At 47.4% G+C, this 27,507-nt stretch overlaps 1 protein-coding gene across 2 annotated transcripts in view; it reads left to right on the forward strand.

Annotated features, from left to right (window-relative positions):
• The window catches only part of LOC146797862 (ubiquitin-like modifier-activating enzyme 1), a 1,073,449-nt gene that overhangs the window by 430,643 nt on the left and 615,299 nt on the right, over positions 1–27,507 (forward strand). For both annotated transcript variants that reach the window (XM_085625059.1, XM_085625060.1), the window contains exon 18: positions 26,194–26,268. In XM_085625059.1, coding sequence (XP_085481185.1) covers positions 26,194–26,268 — 75 coding nt within the window. The remainder of the gene's footprint in view (positions 1–26,193; positions 26,269–27,507) is intronic.

A 27,507-nucleotide genomic window follows, 5' to 3' on the forward strand; every position in this document is an offset into this window, starting at 1 on the left:
GAAGTGAGCAGTGTGAGCACACGCACATCGATGTGCCTGCTGTCACTGCAGTCCGGAGAAAAACGGACCGCCTGTGCCAGGGCACAAATCAGAGCCCGATAGAGACCCGTTTCAAGGACCCCTTTAAAAACCTGCTGGTGCTCCGCACTGGTGAGACCCGGCCCACTTAAAGCCCTGCCCATAGGGCTTTTTTGCCCATGCACTTGCATCTGTAAAATGATGAGGGTGGACTGACGAAGCAGTCTCTTATTTGTATGTGTCAACACCACTAAGTAAATGTGGGAATGCCCCCTTCACATTGTCTGGGCACTTAATGTGGGTCTGTACAATGTATGTTACAGAAGGGATGAGGCGAGATTCTGTAGAGGTGTCACATGAAAGCAGATGCGAACCCACCTGGCGCTCTTGATGTACTCCTGTAATCTGTCCCTTGGTCGTTGCTGCTGCTCTGATATTATTGTAGCGGAATTAGTTTTTCCGTGAGTCAGTTGGCGAAAATAGCTTAGAACACGTTGCATCCCCTGTTCTTTCTGGAGTGTTGCAAAGTGCTGAAGTGAATGCCTCATACAGCTTCCATCAGAGCGAAGTTTATAGACCTCTTGCTCACTGATTCGCACGAAGAGGAAGCTCCTTTTCACTGACTGTCGATTCAAGGGGCGTGCGGGAACGCAGGGGAGTTTGTCTACTGTACAACCTATGGATATGGGAGAGCCACCTCTTCCACAAAAGCCACCACTCACTGTACCTGTGAACCTGCAGCTAATGCGAGATCGTGCTGCTGAATTAGACTGACATCTCTTGAAAGTACAAAGAATTCAAAATAAAGCATCTGCCAAGGTAGTGTCCATGCTCTAAGAGGGCTGTCCCTCACATATCCCCTTACCCATCCATCACATGTGTCACCAATCAGGTGACCCTGCCAGTAAAAATGATGATGGGCATACGTGTCATCACCTGAGTTATCGCTCAACTGTTGACACAGCGAGGTCTATAAATGGTGCAAAAAAGTGAAAAACAACGTAGTACTCACGGTGTGTCACATGAGCATGGAGTGTATAGCAAATGAACCATATAATATTCCTAACAAATGGCTGCTGTGTTAATGCCTATGTGGAGGAATTATAGTAGCCATGTCCTCCAGTCTGGATGGCTCACTGGCATGCGCAATCCATGAGTTACACCATGTCGATGTTTCAACCCGCTATGGTGAACTTGACCGGGCCATCATCAGGACCGGTGTCAGGACACCCTAGGAGAACAACTGTTCTTTAACGAAGAGTTGAAACTAACACATAGCCATTGAGAAGGATGAGCACTGAATGGCCGTTCACTTGTTGTGCCCCAATTACACAGCACCAGTTGTGAGAATGATTTGACAGAATTATTTGTGGATATTCGTATGGATATAAATGCACATACAGATTTGTATGTCATAACAAATCCTCAATGCGGATTGTTAAACCATTTTTGGAGTTATTGTTTCTGGTTTGCATGTTCTATTAGCACATATACTTTTCAAACAAGATCTGCATTACTGTAGAGAACCATGCACTGTACACACCGCTAGATCCCAAGGCAACCTCATTCTCGCACCGTGGTCCAGATCCAAGCTCTTTTAGGAGAGTTGCGGTCTAGAAGTCTTTTGATAGTGAAGATCTGGTTCTCAGTGTTTGTTTCTAGACAATATATAGGATCCACCTGAGCTGTTGAGTGCTATTTTATATATATATATACTTTCTCTTCAGACTGTTGGATATGAAAAGTAAATCTGGAGCAACTCAATTCTGGAAGGCAGAATCCCCTTAAGTGCAGTTTTCAAGCTTTGAATGCCATTGGGTGAAATTACTTTATAAGCTCTACCTATGGAATTGAGCGTATATGTTTGTCTTTCAACTTGCCAGGGTTATGTAACAGTTTTTACCCCATGGAAGTTTCACTTATCTTGCACAACCAGTCCCATACTTCCTAAAAAGTACAATAGATCATGTTCCTTCCTAATTAGATCTGAAGGTGAAATGTCTGGATGAAAACAAGGGGTCTGTGTGTATTGTTGTCTCTCACTGTTGATGGACCAGCTCATGAGAAATCCTTCTTATGGACATTAAGAAATGCACTGCAAGTATGATGATGGGAATTGATCGCTTGTTCCCCTGACGAGAAAACATAGCACAATGATCATTCTCTCAGTACTGTATGTGGTGGCCCTATTGATGGTTAGTGCCTTCCAGCAATTCGGATACATTTGAAGGAAGTTTATGGAGGAGGTCATGTTTAGACATTGGTCTTTAACCTGGACAAAATCCTCATGATTCTCCATTCCGGTAGAGCCTGCTATATAATGGCAACTTTTTTATATCAATAGAGTGGCCTGATCTTCGCTTCACAAATGGGATTAGATCAACTGTCAGGCTAAGATACGATACCCTAACTAATTTTTGTTTTTTACTTGCGTACCTCCTGGTCCATGTTCCCCCATATGCCATGTTCCCCTGTAACCGCATGCTCTCATGCTTTTCAGAGTCCTGAATCTCGAAATACCATCCCTCTGGTTGAGTTTTTGATCTGATTTGGTTTATCTTGCAGGTTTTTCTCAATGTATAGTCAATATATATTTTTTGCTTGGGTCCCTATCCCATTATTAAGTGATGCTTGCTATACGTGGAAGTGTCTACTCAGTGGTGTGGTGGCGTGGTTAGTGGTTTGTGGGATGGTGACTCAAAAGGTACTGGTTGGAGACAGTTTGGTGTATAGAAGGATGAGTAGTCCGGTCTGTGGGAGATAATCAGATAAACATAGCAGGTAGGCGGAGCGTAAATGAGCTTGTCAAATCAACAGTATCAGGCTAAAAGAGATGAGGCAATTGTCATATGCACATTTTTCACTTCTGTCTTTACTTTTCAAACCCCTCATCTCCAATCCTTCTTTCTCCTAACCAGTGCATTTTGGTTCATGCTCGTGGGTTAGAACACTGAGACTGGACATGTTGTGCGTCAGTGGGGAAGATAGTTTGTGCATTCTGCCTGGGATGCCCGTCCATCTGGTTATATCTTAATCATTTTCTGTTTATGTTCATTAAACTTGTTCCTTCGTATTGAGCGCCTGTATTTTGTTTTGACACTCAACGAGACCCGAAGCAAATTTATTTAAAAAACGTTGCTGGAGTCAGGGAGCCCCTCATATTGTTGCTATGCAAGTTTTAATGGAGCCAAGAGCAACAAAAAGCATTTGAATTAATTGAAAATGAAATTATTTCCACCTATTTTTTTAAATCCCTGTTTTGCCAATAAGTTCTGCATTATTACAGTAGATGTAACTGCGTATGTGTCAGGTGTCAACCTTTCCCAACAATCATGGAGGCACAAATTGGCAGTTGCATTTAGAACCATTGCCCAAGTTGAGAGAAGGTATGCTGTGATCGACCATGATTTGCAGTGGCGTAACAAAACGCGAGGGGACCCCCTTGCAAGATATGCTGAAGGGGCCCCTCACATCAGTAGGGAATGATGGGGCCCCTCCAATATGGGTAAGCCTTTGGGCCTTTGTTATGCCCCTGATGAGTTGTTGGAGTGCGTATTTACCAATAAACACTCGAGTCACTACATTTGGAGCACTAGGTTTGTGCTGAAGACTGACCACAAACCACTTGTTAGCACATTTTATCTTGGTGATGGCCCTACATCACCCGCATGCATTTCTCAACTGCAAGAGTATTGTTTTAAAGTGAGGTTTGATCCTGGAAGAAAACATACAAGCAGCAGATTATTTGCCACTACTAGCCTAACACTGTAGACTCTGATCTAGATAAAAATAAAAGTGATGTTGTTGCTTCCCAACAGGACATTCTATCCCACTCTGGTAATGTTCTCATAGAAGATCTTTGTTTTAATGCTGATGCAAAAGATGAGACATTCTGGCTTGTGAAAAACACATTAGAGAGGATTGGCCTTCAAGTAATGGTTCAAAGGGTGCATTGAATTCTTTTTTCCAGGCTACACCTGAACTGAGTGTGGTTCATAACCTGGTTTTAAGGAATATCAAGTGTGTTCCCTCAATGTATTACAAGAACTCGCCGCAAAACTAGTCACTAAGGACACATGAATATGTCATGAATCTTATCAGATCATACTTCTGGTGGTTACATCAACTACTGCGTCCGCTCTTGCTAAGTGTGTAACTCTAACAACAGAAATTAAAAACTTCCTCAGCATCTCTGCAAAGTTGTTGGAGAATTCTTGGCAGTTTGTAGTGTACGATATTGTGTTTTTTTCCCCAGGGTTATCCCCAATATATGCAGATGGTCGGAAGTCAGATATGTTGAAAGAGCACCCATTAGTAAAGTTAGCAGTTTCCACAGGAAAGCTTTTAGCAAAGGAGGATTCTTGGAAATGTTGGTCACCAAACAAGAAGTACAACTTAATTCTAGAGACGTGACCCATTTTATGACCATTAATTGCATTAAACATGTTATTGCATCCCCCCCCCCCCCGAATGCAATAGCCAAATGGAACGTTTCAGTGGTTTCCTCTTGTTAAACATCCAATTAGGATTCCAACATAGAAAATGTTTGTTGATGTTCATTAGGAAAATATTGTGGTCATGCAGAATAATAACTCAGTTGGTGACTAGGGTCGGCCATTTTGACCTGCTCAGAGATAAATCCTCTCTTCTGATGTGTGTCTATCGTGACTGAGAAAGCGGCTCATAGTAGCATCTTGAGGAAAAGGAAGCACAACATAGAAAATATCGTCGAATTCAACTGTTACAATGTGATCTACAATTATATACTGTAATCACCTGGAAATTGCGCAACTTATCGGTTGGTGGCTGGGTTGAAATTCATTTCCCCCATTTTATTTAACAAATGTGAATCCAAATTTAGAAGAGCCATGAAAGTTGTAAAGGAGAACTCAGGGAATTATATTACGTAGGTTGGCTGGTGCTGGAACATGAGGACGGTTGCTAATTGTGAAAGGAGAACCCATTGACCATTGTAGGATGGAACTCTATATGGATGACACAGGATCTAATATTTTGACCATGCTTTCAGAACGCAGGGTATTTGGGGTAGGAGTAACCTCACCTGAACAGGCGACTTCGAAGAAAGCATTAACAACTCTGTTGCGTTGTCAGTGAGGGAATCCCCGTTTGTTGCCCAAAGGATCCCCTCATAGGAAGTAATTGAACACTCTGACAGTTTCATTACACACAGTCAAGAATTCTGCTATAGTCAGAGAATCCTTTCTCAATTTCCATATTGCTTTCATTTAACCTCTGTGCCCTGTTCAGTTCTTCTCCTCTTTCATGCTTTCTCTGCTCCGTGTTTCTCATTCCCTCTTTCTTGCTTTTGTGATCCTTCCTCTCTTCCTCTTTTATGTTTTCTCTACTTGTTTCCCTTTTTTTTATACTCTGTCATGTTCTCTTTTCCTCCTCTTTGTTATCTATCTATCTATCTATCTATCTATCTATCTATCTATCTATCTATCTATCTATCTATCTATCTATCTATCTATCTATCTATCTATCTACCTACCTACCTACCTATCTATCTATCTATCTATCTATCTATCTATCTATCTATCTATCTATCTATCTATCTATCTATCTATCTATCTATCTATCTATCTATCTATCTATCTATCTATCTATCTATCTATCTATCTTTGCTTCGTAATCCTTCCTTCATTGTCTTTGCTTCATTCTCTCTTTGCATTGTCACTGCTGTGTTATTCTACTACAGACAGCATAGTCGATGACTCCAGGATTCTCTTAAAGTGCTATTTCCATGCAGTTCTGTCCCTTCTGTTTTGCTAATCCGATCGCATTTCCTCGTGTATTTGGGCTCTCCCTGTTTTCTCACACACATTCTCTCCTTCTTACTCCCTGTACCCGGCTCCTTTCTTTCGTCCTGATTTGACCAGTATGAGAAGGGGAGCGAATGCTCAAAACTGCAGTGTGTGCCCAATGTGTGTCAGATAAAGCAGTCATGAAAGGACTTTGTGTGTGTTGCGGATCAGCCAAAATGTATGCTGTCATATCAGCGCTGTTTCTCTTTCTCTCCTCTGTCATTTCCTTGCACGTAATCACTCTCAAGGAATTACCCAATCTAAAATGTTCTTGGCAGAGGAAGAGAGAGAAGTGCAGAGTGTGGCAGACGGACAAGAAAACTAAATATAAAACAAGACAGCTATAAATGATGCTAATGTCCTAACTGTACCCTTCCCCATCATCTGGGACCTATTTCAAGTCTATATAGAATGCTTTAGCTCTCTGTTGTTGAAGACATGTTGTCTACAAGACCGTATACACAGAGGGCTTTGTGTCAGCCGCCTGGCAAGATAGTTGTCCTTCTTGTCTACCTCCGCTCCCTGCTCCTTTTTCAATGAGTTTACTCTGAATGTTGTCCCACTCCTGGAGCATCATTTTAATGTGACTTGTATTCTTACACTACTGATGTGAATGGACTCTATTTTAATTTCTCTTTAGAACTTCGTAGGAGTGCCTGGCTTTTGTCACTTTCCAACCTTATACTCCTGTGTCCCCCACTTTTTAGTTCTGGCAAGACACAACAGCTGCCACCAGACCTTATGTGATCAACAAAAAAGATCTTTCAGAGTACTACTGTGAGAGGGGCATAGGCCCAGCGACCTGCTGGTTTCCCCTGAGTATAGGATTTGTTTGGGCGAAGTTGTCTGTCTCCACTTACAAGAGTGTTTTTGCTGTACTTTTGGCTGGCGGAAACGTTTTACTCAGTATAGCAGGACTGAGTTGGTTATGGTGACTTACTCCCTGTACCCGGCTTCTTAGTGCCAATATCGGCCACACTCACCAGCCCTCACGCAGCAACATACAGGTAACATAAATAATCAGACAAGACACCTATTTGGTGGAAAAAAATGCTGCAGGTTTATTAGCATACCAAATATGCCAACATGGTCGGTTATCTTACAGGCGATCCAAAGGCAAGCCGCCCCTCGCGGCATACCAACTGATGGGCCAACTTGCATCGTGGCCTTAGCCAATCGGTGCTTAGCGGTTGTGGTGAGGGGATAGCCCCTCCCACTTCCGGTGAACCATCGGTCCACCTCCTTACTCACGCCCCCCACGAGGGGCAGAGCGTTCAAGCGACCCCCGGTTGTCCAGGTTTCCAACCGCCCGTAGGACAGACGGGCGTCGTCGCACCTCAGGGTCCACCGCATAACTTCCTGGGGATATTAGGCCTCAGCACCCTTTCTGTTCCTGAAGAGGGTACCCCTGAGTACCTTTCCACCTCTGGATCGCCCTGTAACTCCGCCTGCAACACAAATAAAAAAGATTAGAAAATCCTTCCCCCCCACCCTGAGTACACCGGGTAAGCGGTAGGGAGGGAAACGGCGTCAGGGTGAGGGACAAAGAGGCCGCCAGGTGGGCAGGGGAGGAACTTATACCTCTCCCCTTCCCCCACCTCGGCCAGAAGTGACGAGCGTGACCCCGAAGGGGTCTCCGGACACTAGGCTGTCCAGTGTGCCATCCTGTGGCACTAAAGGGGTCGCCCTCTTATGAGGGTCCCCTGCGGGGATGTCATCGGTCAGCCCACATAGTGCCAATATTGACCACACTCACCAGCCCTCACGCAGCAACATACAGGTAACATAAATAATCAGACAAGACACCTATTTGGTGCAAAAAATTGCTGCAGGTTTATTAGCATACCAAATATGCCAACATGGTGGGTTATCTTACAGGCGATCCAAAAGCAAGCCGCCCCTCGTGGCCTACCACCTGATGGGCCAACTTTCATCGTGGCCTTAGCCAATCGGTGCTTAGCGGTTGTGGTGAGGGGATAGCCCCTCCCACTTCCGGTGAACCATCGGTCCACCTCCTTACTCATGCCCCCCCCTACGAGGGGCGGCGCGTTCAAGCGACCCCCGGTTGTACAGGTTTCCATCCGCCCGTAGGACAGACTGGGCGCTGTCGCACCTCAGGGTCCGCCGCAAAGACTTCCTGGGGATATTAGGCCTCAGCACCCTTTGTGCTCCTGAAGAGGGTACCCCTGAGTACCTTTCCGCCTCTGGATCGCCCTGTGACTCCGCCACAGCCCTGGGTGTAGCGACCGTCGCAGCCACGGCCCCCCACCAAGGCCGGCATTCCTACTTACATCCTGCTATTTCTAGGGCCTCTCCCCTATCCAGCAAGAACAGGTCCATGCTTATACTGGACAGATGTACCCCATCGTCCTCAAAGCACCCTGTGAATTTGGCGTGTAGCACCCATGTCTAATGCAGCCAAATCCCCTCTGCTCAGTGATTTTACGCATAGCACAGATAAACCTCTTGTGCGCAGGCTCCATCGCCTCCCCCGACCGTGCTCCATGCCCCGGGAGCCGGGGGGTGAATTCAGACCACTAAAGTTCACCTGTCCCCAACTGATTGCTAATAGGCACCTTTTGGTCTTATTCTAGGGTGCAGTACTTCGCCACATTGACCAGACAATTTCATAGTTCTTTTCGATTGATCCCTGGTGAACATAGTAATGGTGTCACAACAGGTTTGAGGGAATAAGTGTATGGTGTCCGTTATTAGACACTGCACCCTTTTGTGAAGTGACAACTTACGCAGCCTACTCTGCTTGCTGAACCTACACTGGTCATAGATGCCCGGTCCCTGCTATCCACCTGTGACCCTTGATACTTACACCAGTAATGGTGTCGGACTACCAGATTCTGTGACAGATGTTTCGCTGTAGTCCCTTTGGTGGATCCGCTGGGACCCTTCTGTATCCCTGCAAATGCTGTGTCAGGCACTACGGCCCTTCAATGCCCTTGCCCGTCCCTCAAAGACACCTGACAGCCTGATGCCCCCCGCAGCTTTGGTGAAGGGTTTTGGGCCCAGCACACCCAGTCTGTGTTTCTAACATTTATCTTCCTAGAGGCGCCAGTTAGTGTGAGTGGCTATACCTGTCCTGGCAAGGCATGTCAATGGCCATTCCCCCCTTTTGGTGACTATCCTGCCATGGGATATGTGACATAAGCACGGGTGTCCTCGTGTACCTGCCGTGTAAGAGGGTGAACTACATGAACGAATACTTGCCCCTTCTTGAGCAGTGGGAACGGCAAAACAATCCTTCTTAATCATGGTAGCCAAATATGCTCTGACCCCATGTTCCCCCTCAGCTTATTTCACCGCAACCCACAGGTTAGCTGGCAGCTTCCTCAAATGCCTGGCTCCCTGGCTATAGGGCAGGTCTTTTTGTCTGTCCTGGATGGTCTCGAGGATCCATCTCTTGGTGCATGCTTGCAACCCTTAACATTATCACATTAGTTGGACAAGCCCACTGCCTGGCTGCAAGCTTAGCTAACGTTGCCAACGGTGGCGTTATGCCGTGTATGGTGTTTAGCTTCCCTTTGCTCCAGGGGAGAGCAGCCCTGTCTGGCGGTGTGTGTACTGAAGGAGATGTGTCCTGGAAGTACCATTGATATGAGTTGAAATGTCACTACTTCGCAGTACTTGGTGTGTTTCATAAAATTAATAACAGGTCCAACCTATCACTCGGGCCTTCCTCGCTTATTTAGGCATGTTGGATTGATGGAATTCCGTGAAATATGTAAGCTATCTCCCTAGGCATACCCTCCCTTTAACACAGGTTTTTCCTCTTTAGGCATGTCACTAATTGTCTCCATCATGCGTTTAAGGCCAGTTTGAGTTCTGCTTAGGCAACGGTGTCAGGGTGAGGGACAAAGAGGCCGCCAGGTGGGCGGGGGAGGAACTTAGCGGTTGTGGTTAGGGGATAGCCCCTCCCACTTCCGGTGAACTCCTTATTCACGCCACCCCCCTACGAGGGGCAGAGTGTTCAAGTGACCCCCGGTTGTACAGGTTTCCAACCGCCCGTAGGACAGACAGGGCGCCGTCGCACCTCAGGGTCCACCGCAAAGACTTCCTGGGGATACTAGGCCTCAGCACCCTTTGTGCTACTGAGGAGGGCCCCCCTGAGTACCTTTCCGCCTCTGGATCGCCCTGTAACTCTGCCTGCAACACAAATAAAAAAGATTAGAAAATCCTTCCCCCCCACCCTGAGTACACCAGGTAAGCGGTAGGGAGGGAAACGGCATCAGGGTGAGGGACAAAGAGGCCGCCAGGTGGGCGGGGGAGGAACTTATACCTCTCCCCTTCCCCCCACCTCGGCCGGAAGTGACGAGCGTGACCCCGATGGGGTTTCCGGACACTAGGCTGTCCAGTGTGCCATCCTGTGGCACTAAAGGGGCCGCCCTCTTATGAGGGTCCCCTGCGGGAACGTCGTCGGTCAGCCCACATTCTTTCGTCCTGATTTGACCAGTATGAGAAGGGGAGCGAAAGATAAAGCAGTCATGAAAGGACTTTGTGTGTGTTGCGGATCAGCCAAAATGTATGCTGTCATATCAGCGCTGTTTCTCTTTCTCTCCTCTGTCATTTCCTTGCACGTAATCACTCTCAAGGAATTACCCAATCTAAAATGTTCTTGGCAGAGGAAGAGAGAGAAGTGCAGAGTGTGGCAGACGGACAAGAAAAATAAATATAAAACAAGACAGCTATTAATGATGCTAATGTCCTAACTGTACCCTTCCCCATCATCTGGGACCTATTTTAAGTCTCCTATATAGAAGGCTTTTTAGCTTTCTTTTGTTGAAGACATGTTGTCTACAAGACAGTATACACAGAGGGCTTTGTGTCAGCGGCCTGCTCAAGATAGTTGTCCTTCTTGTCTACCTCCGCTCCCTGCTCCTTTTTCAATGAGCTTACTCTGAATTTTGTCGCACTCGTGGAGCATCATTTTAATGTGACTTGTATTCTTACACTACTGATGTGAATGGACTCTATTTTAATTTCTCTTTAGAACTCCGTAGGAGTGCCTGGGGCTTTTGTCACTCTCCAACCTTATACCCCTGAATCCCCCACTTTTTAGATCTGGCAAGACACAACAGCTGCCACCAGACCTTATGTGATCAACAAAAAAGATCTTTCGGAGTACTACTGTGAGAGGGGCATAGGCCCAACGACCTGCTGGTTTCCCCTGAGTATAGGATTTGTTTGGGCGAAGTTGTCTGTCTCCACTTACAAGAGTGTTTTTGCTGTACTTTTGGCTGGCGGAAATGTTTTACTCAGTATAGCAGTATAGCAGGACTGAGTTGGTTATGGTGACTTACTCCCTGTACCCGGCTTCTTAGTTCCAATATCGGCCACACTCACCAGCACTCACGCAGCAACATACAGGTAACATAAATAATCAGACAAGACACCTATTTAGTGCAAAAAATTGCTGCAGGTTTATTAGCATACCAAATATGCCAACATGGTCGGTTATCTTACAGGCGATCCAAAGGCAAGCCGCCCCTCGCGCCTACCACCTGACGGGCCAACTTGCATCGTGGCCTTAGCCAATCGGTGCTTAGCGGTAGTGAGGGGATAGCCCCTCCCACTTCCGGTGAACCATCGATCCACCTCCTTACTCATGCCCCCCCCACCCCCACGTGGGGCAGGGCGTTCAAGCGACCCCCGGTTGTACAGGTTTCCAACCGCCCGTAGGACAGACGGGGCGCCGTCGCACCTCAGGGTCCACCACAAAAACTTCCTGGGGATATTAGGCCTCAGCACCCTTTCTGCTCCTGAAGAGGGTACCCCTGAGTACCTTTCCACCTCTGGATTGCCCTGTAACTCTGCCTGCAAAACAAATAAAAAAGATTAGAAAATCCTTCCCCCCACCCTGAGTACGCCCGGTAAGCGGTAGGGAGGGATACGGCGTCAGGGTGAGGGACAAAGAGGCCGCCAGGTGGGCAGGGGAGGAACTTATACCTCTCCCCTTCCCCCACCTCGGCCGGAAGTGACGAGCGTGAGCCCGAAGGGGTCTCCGGACACTAGGCTTTTCAGTGTGCCATCCTGTGGCTCTAAAGGGGCCGCCCTCTTATGAGGGTCCCCTGCGGCGACGTCGTCGGTCAGCCCACATAGTGCCAATATCGGCCACACTCACCAGCCCTCACGCAGCAACATACAGGTAACATAAATAATCAGACAAGACAACTATTTGGTGAAAAAAATTGCTGCAGGTTTATTAGCATACCAAATATGCCAACATGGTGGGCATAGGCCCAACAACCTGCTGCTTTCCCCTGAGTATAGGATTTGTTTGGACGAAGTTGTCTGCCTCAACTTACAAGAGTGTTTTTGCTATACTTTTGGCTGGCGGAAACGTTTTACTCAGTATAGCAGGACTGAGTTGGTTATGGTGACAAGCCAATGATCATGGTTATAGGCCTGATCTGTTTATCATGAAATGTTACCATAAAGGCAGTAGGCCTGACATATTTACTGTGAAAAGCATATGTTCACATCAATCCTTTTAAGGGTGGAGAATAATTACTCTGGGTGAAAGCCTGCAGAGAAGGATTTTGTTATGTGGAATCTCACAGACTATTGTAGTAGGTATGGATTTTGCTGTTGGTTAGCCCCTGTGGCAAGCCATGCATGTAAAAGATTTGCTTTGTGAGAATCCTTGTAAGGTGCTCTAAGGAGAGTTAATATTTTGCCGAGAAAGCTTTAGTTCTGTATGCCTTTGTAATTTTATGACTGTGTGCCTTATGGTTGCCTCGTGGGAAGTCTTACGCTCAAAACAGTTGGTTAGGGTCACAAGCTATAGGCCTGATATGGCGCCCTGGAAAAAGGTATGGCATTGGTCTGATCAGATTATATGAAATGTTATGACAAAGGTGTAAGGCCTAGCCTTATTGTCGTACAAAGTATTTGTGTAAACTAATAGCCCTGGGTGTTATAACACTGAGTTAAAGACTATAGACAGGCATTGTGTTATATGTAATCCCCCAGATTACTGCAGTAGATCTAGATTTTAGTGTTGGCCACACACTTTAACAAATCCTGATGGTTTTCACTGTGATGATTCTTGTTAGGCCCTATTGAAAGGGGTTGTATGCTGTTTTTTAACTATATTTTGCTACATATTTGTAATTTGATAACTGTTTGCACGACGGTTGCCTGTTTACATGCACTTGAATACGCCTATGTAATAGCGGAGCAACACCATACCATGTGATAAAAGTCGGCTTGTATATGGCTGCAGCGGGGGCATGATGCATCAGGTCGGAGCCCAGCGCGATGGAGACGCAGCGGCGTAATATAGGCAGTGTGGAGGTAGTATACTTGAACCAGGCGAAGCCTTGCTGAGGCTGTGACTGTTTTGGGAGCCATCAATGCGTCCCTCCAATCAGCGTCATCCAAGTACCCAAGACAATCCTCCCATCTGTCCCTGAGGTGTGATAGTGTGTTAGGGGTGTTATAGATGAGGGAAAGATAGATACGGGAGATTCCCCCTTCCCTAGATTACCGGTCATGGTCTGGGCCTCGGGCGGGCTATATTCGTGTAGGGAAGTGCCATCTGAAATGTGAGAGTGGAGGGCATGTCGTATTTGCAAGTATCGGTAGAACTGGGAGGCGTGAAGGGAGTGAAGAGTTTGCAATTCTTGGAAGGTGTGTGTGTGACTCCCACCCCAGACGTCACCCAATAGAGAGATACCAATGAGGCCCATGTTCTAAAGCTCGAGAGGTTGGCGACCTCCCGGAGCCATGTGCCGCACCACAATGGGGTATGCTGGGTCAGTTTATCCGACCAGTGGGTATGATGTAAAGAATCTCGCCAGGCCAAAAGCACCCGCGGGTGACCTCAGGTAGAGTTTGGGCGATGGTGCTCTCATACAGCATCCCTTGAATGTTAGACAGGCCCAGGATATGCAGTTCCAAGCGGTATACCGGGTCAGACCAGCCACCGTTAAACCAGTCGTGTACGGTGAGAAGCCGAGTCGCTAGATGATAAAGGTAGAGATTTGTCATCCCCAGACCGCCGTCAAATGGTGGGATCCGGCACTGGGCGAGGGCGAGTCGAGGCCTTCGACCCCCCCACAGGAACTTGGTGGCTATGCTGTCCAGTTCACAGAACCACAACCGTGAGAAGGAGAGGGGTGGGTATTCTGAAGCATGCAAAGGAATCTGGGCAAGACCATCATTTTGAATAGAGCTATTCTGCCCATAGGGTTAAGTGGTAAAGTTTGCCACTTGAGGAGGTCAGCCCGGGCCTTCTTCACCAATGGGGTGACGTTGAGTGACCAAACAAGGTCAGGGAGGAGGGCCACCCAAATACCCAGATACTTGAAGGACTGCCGCCAAAGAGGTATCGACGACTGCCAATCAAAGCACTCTCTCGACGGGTGAAGGGGAACCAAAACGGATTTAGCCGAGTTCAGCCTAAGACCGGAGGTTTGTTCAAAGAGACTCAGAGCTCGGAGGCATCGGGGCCCGACTGAGCCGGGTCTGCTAGGAACAGCAGAACATCGTCAGCATAGAGGGCGATCTTATCTTCCTCTAAGCCAGGCCACCTCCATCCCGTGAGAAGCCGATCAGACCATATAAGACAGGCAAAGGGCTCCATCGCCAATGCAAATAGGAAGGGTGAGAGGGGGCATCCTTGCCTCCTGCCTCTTTTAATGGGGAAGGGGTTCGACAGGGCTCTGTTGACCAGTACCTGGGCCCTAATTTTGCAATAAAGTGTCTTAACCAGGCCGCAGAAAGTGGCCCCAAAACCAGGTTTGATCTTTTTATTATGACAATTTAAGCCAAAACCAGTTTGCCTGATTTACTTCTTGTTAAAAGTATTTATTAAAGGCAGTGGGCTTCTAAGGGCAGATTGTTATTACACTGTGCTAACGCCTGTAGGTGGGTATTTTGTTAAATGGCTTCTCACAGACTGCCCTAGTAGCCAAGGGTGGTTGTGTTGGTGTCCCACCCAAACAAACTGTGGGGTTGCTAGATGTGCATTACTATAAACCTTTTTAGGCTCTCTTAGGGGGGATTTTATATTGTTTTGAGAACTGTAATTGTGTACATATTTGTAATTTTATTACGGCATACATGGTTGCCTTGTGGGAAAGTTTATGCCCAACACTATAGATCTGCGTTAGTATTAGTAACAATTCAATGATAAAGGTTATATGTCCTGATTGCTTATCATGAGGTGATGATAAAGGCCGAAGGCCTAACATATTGACTGTGAAAATCATGTGTTAAAAGAAATAAACATTTAAGGGTTGATTGTTATTCCTGTACAGATATCCTTTAGATAGGCATTGTCTTACATGTAATCTTACAAATTACCATTGTAGAGAAGGCTTTTGGTGTTGTCTACCCTCTTTGACCAACCGAAGGGGTAGAAGATTTGAAGTGTATTATTTCTTGCTAGAATTTATTAGCAACATCTGACGACATTTGCTGTCTGCCAGGATATTGTCTTAAAGAACAATCTTTAAATAATGTATACATATAGATCCAGGCAGATACATAGAGGGCCTTTGGGCCAGCCCTCTTATGCCATTGATCTATCTGAGTGTCATTTACACTCTGCTTCTGTCCATGAGGTAATGCTTCATTCCACATCAGCCATTGACACTCATACCGCGTGATGATGGCATTTCCTGATAACTTGTACATGTACATCTGAATATGAGTGCGCTTCAGTGTCAAGGCTGGTTGCCTAGTCCTTTAGGGCCTGATTTAGAGTTTGGCAGACAGGGTACTGCATTGCAAACGTGACAGAATATCTAGCCATCCAAACCTTCAGTTGACATGCTTAATTTAGTGATTTGCGGACTTTAAGTGTTCGAGGCATGTGGGCTGCTGAATTCATATCTGTGCATAGATCGCCGCCTAGTGTTGGGTCCGGATGTTTGCACGTTGTTGTCCTGGAAGAGTCTTCGAAGTATCCTTGGATAGGTGACTCCTCCCCTGGACTACAGTGCGCATGGGCATCCTCTCCATCCTCAGATTGTTTTTTTCCGCCATTGGGTTCGGATGTGCTATCTTAGCTCAAGTTAGGAAAAAATTTTGTCGAGGCCTTTAGTTCGCGTCGGTACTGTTTATCGATCGGTTTTCGATACTCTCTGTTAGTTTACTAACTTCCAGCACCGACTTTGTTCGCATTTACCTGTCCATCAACTACTTCGACGATGGAATCGAGGACGCCATTCAAAAGGTGTCCGGTATGTAATGCGAAGTACCCACACATCGACGTCCATCCGGTGTGCAACAAATGCCTTTCGCCGGACCACGACGAGTCGACATGTATGGCCTGTGCCCGGTTCCGTTCAAAGAAGACTCTGCGGCATCGTCGAGCGGCGAGGCTCGAAGCGCAGCACGCGGCACCGGCCCCAGCTGACATCTTCGACGACGCGGACGACGTCGAAGAAGTAGAAGTCTTACCCTCCAGTCCCGTTTCCGACCAAGAACCCGGATCGGACGAGGCCGACGAGTCACTCTTCCACAGAGGTGAAGACGACACCGAGGTAGGAGACGACGAGGAGGCCTTAGGGGCCGAAGAGAGTAGCTCCGATGATGAACAAGGCCTACCTGTTCAAACCGAGAATTCACCAGTGCCACAGACTATGGCTCCGGTCGAGGGATCGCCTTCGGGCCTTACCCGAGACCTATCACGCAGTCCTTCGGCCCCGCCCTCGGGCCCGGCCTCGGACGTTCAGCGGCAGCCATTACCGCTTAAGCCAGCTGGTTTCCCTTCCACGAAACCGAAACCGAAAGCTGCTCAGGTTCCTACGAAACCGAAACTGAAAGTGGCGCTAGTCGGATCGAGGCCTTCAACACCTTCGACGCCGGCGCACCGTGTCGGCACCGACCGCACCAAGGGGGACTTCGGTGCCGAACTCGAGACGGGCGACATGGGAGTCGACAAACGGAAGAAGGCCATCGGCGCCGAAAAACCTGCTCGGTTACCGGCGTCGACGCCACCGACACCGAGGGCCGTCCCGCCTGCTACGCCTCGCAGCACCCCCTCGACGACACCGAAACCTCACGTGTCGAAGACGTCGACGGTGATCTCCGCACCTCGGCTCGATGCACCACGGGCGCAGAAGATATCTGCAGCCGCCTCGACGACCCTGGCGGGGGCCACGACCTCTAAGGCGCCCCGAGTACGGCCTGGCGCAATGCCAGGCTGCAAAACCAAGGCTGCCCTCCAGGACCAGTCGGGTTCGATCGATCCAGCGGTTTCGTCGGTGCCGACCAGCATTACCTTCGGCTTGCCTCCATCCACAATCCCGAAGGCGTTTCAACTCAGGACACAGGCCACCAAAACTGCGGTTACGCCTGTCGAGCCGTCACCGTCACGCGTCATCGACGCCGACACTGGCAGGATGATTCTCCACGACCGAAGGATAACTTCGGAACCGCCATTGGAACCTTTCAGGATCCCGCTAAAGAGGAAGCTGCCTGTGGACACAGAACCTCTCCTGTATGAACCCTTTCATTCACCCTACCAGGATCCACACCGGGCCTCCCCCACACGCTCCGACACGGATGCATTGGAGGACTACATGGGTGAACAAGTCCCCTACCATGTGGACACGGACCCTAATGACCAGCAGGACCCTGACCAAACTTGGGGCGACCCTGCAGACCCCAGTGCACCTCTTGATGCACAGGACCCACAACTATATGGGGCAAAAACGTCACCCACAGAGGATACTGCGGCGTTCAACGCTCTGATTGAACGGGCGGCGAACAACCATGATGTACAGCTTCACTCTGATATCATCGAAGATGACTTTCTAATGGACACCTTTGCATCCTCAGAAAGACATGTAAAGACTCTGCCAATGTTGAAGGGGGTCCTTAAGCCAGCCACTGACATTTTCAGGGAACCCACCAGGGCACGAGTGATAAACCCCAGGATCGATAAGAAATACAGATCAGCACCTGGGGATCCTACTTACATCAGAGGACAATTACCACTCGACTCCATCGTTGTGGCGAATGCCCGCAAGAGGGCACACTCGCAGACAACGGGTGACGCTCCTCCCCCGGACAAGGAGTCCAAGGTGCTGGAGACCTCCGGCAAGCGAGTTGCCGCACAAGCTGCAAGCATATGGCGCATAGCTAACACTCAAGCGCTCCTCGCTCGCTACGATAGGGCGCACTATGACACAATGGAGCAACTCCTTCAACACCTCCCTGACCCCTACAAAGAAGGTGCAGAAATCCTTATCAGAGAGGGACAGCTACTCACAAATGCTGCCATCAAATGTGCACTAGACGCTGCTGACACGGCTGCCAGGGCCATCAACACTAGCGTCATCCTACGACGTCACGCCTGGCTACGTATCTCAGGATTCAAGCCTGAGGTACAAAACAATATCCTTAATCAGCCTGTCAACCCCGACTTTTTGTTCGGGCCTGAGGTTGACGCCACCCTCGAGAAGATAAAAAAGGACACGGACACTGCAAAGTCCATGGGCGCCCTACAAACTCAGTCCTTTCGGAGCGGCTCCTTTCGTCGCCCCGGAAACAAGGGAGCAGGCAGAGGACAGGGGTCACAACAAACATATAACAAGGGTAATACGCAGACCACCTACGATAAGAACACCCGAGGTGGCTATCGTGGCTCCAGTACCAAGGGCAGAGGACGTGGCTACGGCAACACCAGGTCCTCCCCCAAGAACAAGCAGTGACGCCCTCTCCCTTCCTCCCGACCACATAACACCTGTCGGGGGAAGGCTACAACGGTTCCTGTCCACGTGGAACTCCATCACCACGGACAGGTGGGTCAAAGATATTATAAAATACGGTTACTGTCTGGAGTTAACTTCCACTCCACCCACAATACCACCAAGAAACCGTCCTATGTCTTCAGAGCACTTGACGCTCTTACAGCAAGAGGTAGAAAGTATGCTTCTAAAAGGCGCTATCGAGGTCGTACCCGTCCACGAGCGGGGCACGGGGGTTTACTCCCTCTACTTCTTAATTCCAAAAAAGGACGGGTCGCTCAGGCCTATATTAGACCTGAGACCCCTGAACCAGTACATTCTTTCGGAGCACTTTCACATGCTCACTCTACAGCAAGTCCTTCCGCTTCTCCAGCAGGGAGACTTCCTAGCATCACTGGACCTCAAGGATGCGTATTTTCACATACCCATCCACCCCTCACACAAAAAATACCTCAGGTTCACTGTTCAGGGGCAGCACTATCAGTTCAAAGTCCTTCCCTTCGGCGTGACAACAGCGCCCAGGGTTTTCACAAAGTGCCTAGCTACGGTGGCGGCACATTTACGGAGACAGCACATACACGTCTACCCCTACCTAGACGACTGGCTCGTTCAAGCGAGATCGGCCCAGCAATGTGCAAGCCACGTGTCCCGTACCATTCACCTTCTTCACAGTCTGGGATTCTCACTAAATTACCCAAAGTCTCATCTCCAGCCCGCACACGTACAACAGTACCTAGGTGCGACTATAGACACTCTGGCGGCCACAGCTCAGCCAAATTTAGTGAGGATCAACGACAACCACTCGCTTCCAGCGCGAGTGTTTATGCAGTTGATAGGCATGATGGCCTCCTGCATCTTCATAGTCCCGCACGCCAGATTACATATGCGCCCACTTCAGGAGTGCCTAGCACGTCAGTGGAATCAGGCTCAAGGACAGTTGAAAGACCTAGTGTTGGTGAGCGGTCGGGCATACAACTCTCTGCATTGGTGGAATCCACAAAACCTTTGCAAGGGCCGACCGTTCCAAGAGCCTGTTCCACAAATAGTACTGACAGCGGACGCGTCTCTCCAGGGATGGGGAGCTCATGTACTCCACTACACAGTGCAGGGACTATGGACGACACAACAGAAGAAGATGCACATCAACCTTCTGGAACTGATGGCAATCTTCCTGGCCATGAAGGCTTTCAAAGTACATCTGTGCAACAAGGTCGTGTTGATCCGGACGGACAACATGACCGCAATGTACTACATACAGAAGCAGGGAGGGACACACTCTCCACAGTTGTCTCATCTGGCTCAGAGCATGTGGAAGTGGGCCATTCAGAGGAACATGTTCCTCATGGCGGAACACCTCCCCGGCAAGGACAACCAGATGGCGGATCTGCTCAGCAGACACAGCCACCAGATGCACGAGTGGGAGTTACACCCATCGGTACTCCAACCGTACTTCCAGCAGTGGGGTCACCCAGAAATAGACCTATTCGCGACAAGCGAAAACGCAAAATGCCAAAGCTTCGCCGCCAGATTCCCACACCCGCAGTCGCAGGGCAATGCGATATGGATGAACTGGTCCGGCAAATTTGCGTACGCTTTTCCTCCAGCACCGTTGATACCGCTGGTGGCTCGCAAACTCCGACAACACTCCCTGACACTCGTCCTAGTTGCTCCCACGTGGGCACGCCAGCCGTGGTACACCACCTTCCTCGAACTTTCCGTGGTACCGCATCAAAGGCTGCGGATCAAACCCGCGCATTTGACGCAGAACCATGGAGAGGTTCAGCACCCAGATCCGCAACAGCTGAACCTGGCGATCTGGCTCCTGAAGTCCTAGAGTTTGGCTATCTCAATCTGCCACCTGACTGTATGGACATCATCAAGGAGGCCAGGAGACCCACTACAAGAGCTTGCTATGCAGCCAAATGGAAACGGTTCGTCATTTATTGCGGTAATAATGACATTAACCCGCTGGACGCATCCATCCACAACATCATATGTTACCTCTTACACCTATACCGATGCAATCTGGCGTACACCTCTATACGGGTCCATTTGACCGCAATATCAGCCTATCTGCAAACCAGGCAGCACCTCTCTCTCTTCAGAGTGCCTGCCATCAAAGCATTCTTGGAAGGACTCAAACGAGTCATTCCACCTAGTCACCCACCGGCTCCAATGTGGAACCTCAACTTGGTCCTCACACGCCTGATGGGTCCACCCTTTGAACCTCTACACTCATGCGAGATTCAATTCCTTACCTGGAAAGTAGCCTTCCTGGTAGCGATCACTTCCCTAAGAAGAGTTAGTGAACTCCAGGCACTAACCGTTCAAGAGCCATTTATTCAGGTTCACGCCAACAGGGTCGTACTACGTACCAACCCCAAATTCATGCCCAAGGTAATATCGCAGTTCCACATGAACCAGACTATTGAACTGCCCGTTTTCTTCCAAAACCCACAAACTGTTGCAGAGAGGGCATTACATACACTAGATGTACGGAGGGCCCTCATGTACTACATCGACAGGACTAAACCCTTCAGGAAGACAAAACAACTGTTCGTTGCCTTTGCCCCACACCACAAAGGTAACGCCATCTCCAAAGCAGGGATAGCCAGATGGATAGTTAAGTGTATTCAAATCTGTTATCAAAAGGCAAAACGCACATTAACTATTCCACCACGAGCCCACTCAACACGCAAGTTGGGGGCTTCCATGGCCTTCCTAGGAAACATTCCCCTGCATGATATATGCAGAGCAGCCACATGGTCCACTACACACACATTTACAAAACACTATTGCGTAGATGTGCAGTCAAAACAGCAGGCAGCTGTAGGACAGGCTGTTCTCAAAACACTTTTTCAGACCGCTGCAGCTGGCACGGGTAGCCGCCGCCAATAGAGGGCACTGCTATGTATTCTATGCACAGATATGAATTCAGCAGCCCACATGCCTCGAACTGAATATGCTACTTACCAGTATGCATCTGTTCTTGGCATGTAGGGCTGCTGACATTCATATCGCCCTCCCTCCTCCCCGGCGCCTGTCGCAGCTGCAGCTCTCAGAATTATTGCAAGCATGGTCATCACTTTCTGTATCTACTCCATCACTGCCACAATGGCGAAAAACAATCTGAGGATGGAGAGGATGCCCATGCGCACTGTAGTCCAGGGGAGGAGTCACCTATCCAAGGATACTTCGAAGACTCTTCCAGGACAACAACGTGCAAACATCCGGACCCAACACTAGGCGGCGATCTATGCACAGATATGAATGTCAGCAGCCCTACATGCCAAGAACAGATGCATACTGGTAAGTAGCATATTCAATTCCGTTGATGGAGCCCCATTTGGCACGGTTGACAGAATTCTTCCTATTACGGCCTGACGGAGTAGGAGCTGGCTCAGGAAGGGCATTATGTCGTCCTCCCTGATTTAATGCCTTTTTTTTCCTGTCCATCGTCGCCAGAAAAAAATCTGGTTTAGAAGGACAGGAAAAACCCCGAAATGACCACCACACTCTGTGCAAAAAGTCAGGGTGTGGAGGTCATTATTTTTTGTTTTTTTCTGAAACAAACTCCCACTTTGAAAGTTTTTATTTCAAACACAAAACACTTGAACAGTTTGGCGGCCAGGCAATATGGATCATGGTACAGTTCGTCAAATGTCTTCTCCTATATTGACAGTAGTGACTATGAATGCAGTTCCTGTCAACATAGAGAGATATCCATGTGTCTGGCTGACATCTCTAAATTTGACTGACCGAGGTACCTCTGGATGGGGGAGGTAATGTCATCCAACAGAGTAAACTTTGTCTGCCTGTCTCTAAATCAGCCCCTTAGTTTTTAGTGTTTTCCTTTTAGAGTTCCCTTTTCATTTATTTGCTCATCCTCTTTTTATTTCAGTTTTTTGTAAGAGGATACTATAGCTCACAAGGCGTTGCTAACAGACTGCTTGCCGCTGCTCATTTCACCTGCAGTGCACCACTTCCCACTTGGCCTCTTCCGGCAAAACCGGCAGCCATTTTGGAATGCTGTTGTACATAGTGCCAGTGGTTAGGTTGCTTGCATTCCGGTTCAGAGAGAGCCTGGCGGGGCAGTTCAGGCTGGACTGTTCTGATTGGAGCAGGGTCAAGACTGATTTGAATATAGCTGGGTCTAATCTGAGGTGCATAGTGGGCAAAAGAGAGATGAGCTGGAATATTACCCCGAGCGATTACCAGTGGTTAGACTCATTGCAAGCATCCTTCCATCCCATTTTCTGTTTGATATACTGCCCCTTGTAAATAGTGTATCATTGTTTTGCCTTTCCAAGATGGCCAACACCTTGGTTCAAAATATGCTGGAACTTTAAAATAACAATAGACTATGTACAATACCTCTGCAAGACAGAAACCCGCTTATGTTTAGTTTAGTTTTTGCAAGCATGTGCTGCCGTGTTTAGACAACATCATATTGTCTTTTTTCTGCCTATATACTTTTCATTTATCTTGCATATGTTGTTGAGGTTGTGTGTGCTTTATTGTAGTAATGACAGTGAGTGAATGCAAGAATGATTACCTGGAAGATGAATGAATGCAGGTGTGCAGAGATGATTGAAAGTACATGTATAGTGACTTATTGAGTGCCTAAACCCATCAATGAGACAAAAGGCACTTTTATTCAAAAGCCAGATCTAATGGCGTTCTCAATGCTCGTTAAAAAATGTATTTCTTAATTATTTATTTTCTTTTTGCAAGGACTAGTCAACAGTGCACTGCCATCATGCTGCATCCATTGGAGGATGTGCTCCTGTGAATTCAACCATCGCCCAGTGTTCACAACTCCCTGCATCTCATTTCATCTACTCCTCTTCCCCTCTATTTTGTAATTTTCTTTTTTTACCTATATTTTCGAAGGCCGGGAGCTGCATATGTTTACTGAACTGTTTGTGGCATCTCATGCAAATTCATTTTTTAATTTACTGGTATGTAATCAGCTATCTTATAACAGTTTATAAAAGTAAACAAAAATATTTAAAAATGATCACTCATGCATGCATCAGTACGCTTAGGAACCCATAACATAAACCAGAACATAACATAGGCCTTTGCACCCCCGTGGTGCACTGCCACCTCCCCCAACCCTTCAGGGGCCCCTATGCTGTTCAGGGTGCCCCATTTAGACCAAGACCAATGAACATATGTAAGATATGAGAGGCTAAGTGGCTGCACATTCTGCAGGGGGATGCATAATTTTGTTTTACGCCACTGCTATAAGGCGTCCTCTTCCAAATATTTTTTCTTATGGTTTAAAAGAATAAAACACCTTCCAAGATGGATGCACCTGTATACACTGCATGCCCAGCATTGCTCGCCCTTGAATGGTTCTCATCATCAACTAAAAGTAAAAGAATAATAAAATGGCCGGCTGTGCATGTGCATGCATGCTTACACACTGGTGGACACCTTGATTATTATTTGTTCAACTTTACGTAATATAAACAAATAGTGGCAAAACCACAAACTCTATGCTTTGTTCTAAAAGATATGGCATATTGGTTTCCCCAATGCTTGTTTGTTTTTCAGTAGATGGTGTACTTCTGTTCTCTTTCTATAGCCAATAGTAACCCCCATCCTGAAACAAAAGGAATGCCGTGCATTCAAACATTCACTCACACAGATATACACACACCCTTCTCCATTTTTAGGAGGGCAGTATACCTTTCCTACTAACCAGTATTAATGATTGCCTGCCTTCTCCAGGGTAAATACTGTATTGAAATGTTCTTGTCGCATGTGAAAGTATACTTATTATAACTTCGTAATAAACACCAAATGCTGGCCTGGCCATACGGGACCCAGGCAAGCTAGGGTCACATCAACAGTTGTATAGGCAGAGAGATCTTCAGACCATAGAGCCCCATCCCCAACTCTAAGGGACAAGAACAGTACAATTGCCTATAGTATGTGTATGATTTTCTCCTGCGGAACAATAAAGCATTGAGGTATTAACATAGAATAGTTTTAGCCTAGGTATTTGGGAACTTGTGCTGTTAAATTAGTCACGGGGCCTCCTCAAATTCGTCTCACTTATATTGTGCTTGCTATATGTGACTGGATAACATTTATCAGGGATACTTTTAGCTCCCAGTCCAGCCCCCAAAAGCTTGCACAGTGGCCTCATGGAGCCCATGAAGGCGATGCTCAGACGTTTCCCTACCATGGCATGGCAACAGATGAGAAAGTCAAGATCACAGGGGTATGCAGTTCCTAGTAAGAAAGACCAAGGCCCAGCGCCTTTCATCATCTCTACCTGTGTGAGAGCAATGCTCACCCCTTGTGTCTGAGTGGTCTTCGGCGTCGAAGATGTGCATGCTGTATGGTAAGAGACTGGACTGTTGTTTGCTCCTTTTGGAGACTTACCTCACAGTGCTGTCAAGACGCTGGGGTTGCACTGGGTTGACTAAAGCACATACGTCTTCGGAAGCCAGCGCTCCAAGTGCTTCCACATTAGCGTTATATGAATGCGATGTCCTAAACACACATAAGAATCTTCATTATCCTTCATGTGCGCAATGGAAATCTCAGAAGGAAATTTGCTGTCCCAGCATATGCAGGGAAAGGATCTCTGCTCTTGAAAGACCCAGAGGGGATATTTTGCTTAAACTGTGATTATTTGAATGGTTCGCAGAACCTAGGCCACCATCATTTCAGCTTCTGATCTTTCTTCAGGTTTTTACCTACTACTGTACCCCAGCCAGGAGACTCAGCAGACACAGAGTGGGTGCAAGACTTCTGATGTCACAGTCATTGCCCTCTCAATCCAAAGGTCCTCAGGTTGAAGCATCTACCAAAAACAAACACTCTGCAGCAGTATAATGTACCTCATCTGTCCCCATCGGGGCATCAAGCCCCTCCCGTCATGCCCATTTCCACCTTCAGCCTCCTCAGGCTCTGCCTCACCTGTGACCTTGGCTTTACCTTCCAACAAGTTCAACTGGTAGAAGAAGGACTGCACCCCTAGGTTGGACTTTACAGGGACTTGTTGTACTGGGCCCTCAGTGACAGTTTATATAAATGTCCCTTTTCTTCTAGGAGCAGTAAATAAGCCAATGTTTTGTTTTGTTTCGTATTTCCCTTTTTTGTATTGTTTGTGGAGATATGCATTGATCATGGTTGTGTGTGGAGGCCATGCTTGTGTTCTTAGCATCTCCTTTGCGCAGAAGTTGTGCCAGCTCCTAAAACGGGCCCTCTCAACTGTTTCAGAAGCTTGACGTGAGGCAGACACGCCTACATGCATCTAAACGCCAGGTTGGGAAATGCTCATCAAAATCCCTTTCAGACACCTCAACGTCAACCATCTGCCCCATCTCTTGCACCTACTCAAACTGTTCTCCTCTACAGTCTCCATACACACTATTTCAAATGATAGGGATTTTGTGCTCTTACCAGTAATCTGGGTACACTTGGCCCTTGCCCATTTGTAGCGGATTTAATCATCTAGAATTAGGGCTGTGTGCCCCCAGACCCAGCCTGTCCAGTTCCATTCTGCAACCACCTGGGTATCGAGTTATAAACTCTATAACTCAAAAGTTATTGATGATGTATTCTAATTTTTACCTTCTTTATGACAATGTTACTGTCTTCTTTTTTTCCAGTTGACCACCTCTGGTGTCCCCTTCTGGTCTGGACTCAAGAGATGCCCTCATCCCTTGGAGTTTGATAGCAGGGAAGTAAGTATCTTCTGTGTCAATGTGCAAAGCTTTTTGCAAGAGAGGCAGGAACCTTGTGGGTTGCATTGTATTGAACATGTGAAGTATGCAGAGAAATCCAACATAAAAATAAAATGCAGAACATGTGCACAACCACTTCCATGCCAGCTATGCCCTCCAGGGCCCTCTTTTCAGCTTTTGAGAAGCAGATTTATTAGATGAGGCTGTTCTGCTGTTAATGACCTCCCACTTTGCTCTGTGCTGTGCTGTGCTCTCCTCCCTCGCCTCTATCTTACATCTTTACAAGGAAGAGCAACGGGGGGAAGTTATACTTAGAATGAATTTCAATTCTACAATGATGAAAGAAGACTCTATGCGTAACATGTTCAATATGACATAACAGAGCATACCACACTAAGTCTCTCCAATACCTTCTTGCCCTTTGACCAATACAAACATCAGTAGACGCTTACATCTACAGGAGTTCTCACAAATACCTTAAGGAAATTAGACTGTGACTCATTAAGACAGGCCAATGCCATTCATAATACTTTTCCACTCTGCTAAGTGAAAGAAATGTAAATCAACTAGAATGGTGCAGTGTCTCAAGCAGCTGTTTCCACCACTGTACACACACACACACACATGACCCTCTCCCTCACCAGTGGTTTTACAGGGCCTATGGGAACACATCACACCAAATATGGCTTCCAAATATAATTCCTTACTTAGGACACAGCTCAGAGAAGCCCCGTGTGTACAGTTTGGATGACCAGCACGTTCAGTTAAATTATTTGCGAGTATGATATATATTCCCTCGCTTTCAGCCTGTCCCCAATGAGACAGGCTTGCGATAGGTTGGTTCTATAGCAATCTCCTTTTTTTCTCATTAGACCGATCTGACAGTGGGTCTGTAGCAGAGAGAATCATGTATTCAAAGGGAACCTCTTAATAAGTCCCTGGTACTAGGAGCAAATTGCACTTCGCAGGAAGTAACACTGGGCTAGACACAGTCGCAGGAAGTAGCATTGGCGTAGCTTGGTCAGTAAGATTGAGGGGGTGTGAGCTTCAGGTATCCAAACAATCACCCTGGCATATCTTGTTAACACACATTATCTGAGAAGTAGGATGGGGGGTGGGGGGTGGGGACTTAAGGAGAGCAGTGTGGACGGATAGTGGTACTTAATACAGAATATTTTGTAAAATAACCAATATTTTGTAAGAGCTTCAAAATAGAGAGGAGAGAGTGTGTGTTTGTGT

The sequence above is a fragment of the Triturus cristatus genome, chromosome 9, assembly GCF_964204655.1.
Source record: "Triturus cristatus chromosome 9, aTriCri1.1, whole genome shotgun sequence".
Lineage (NCBI taxonomy): Eukaryota > Metazoa > Chordata > Amphibia > Caudata > Salamandridae > Triturus > Triturus cristatus.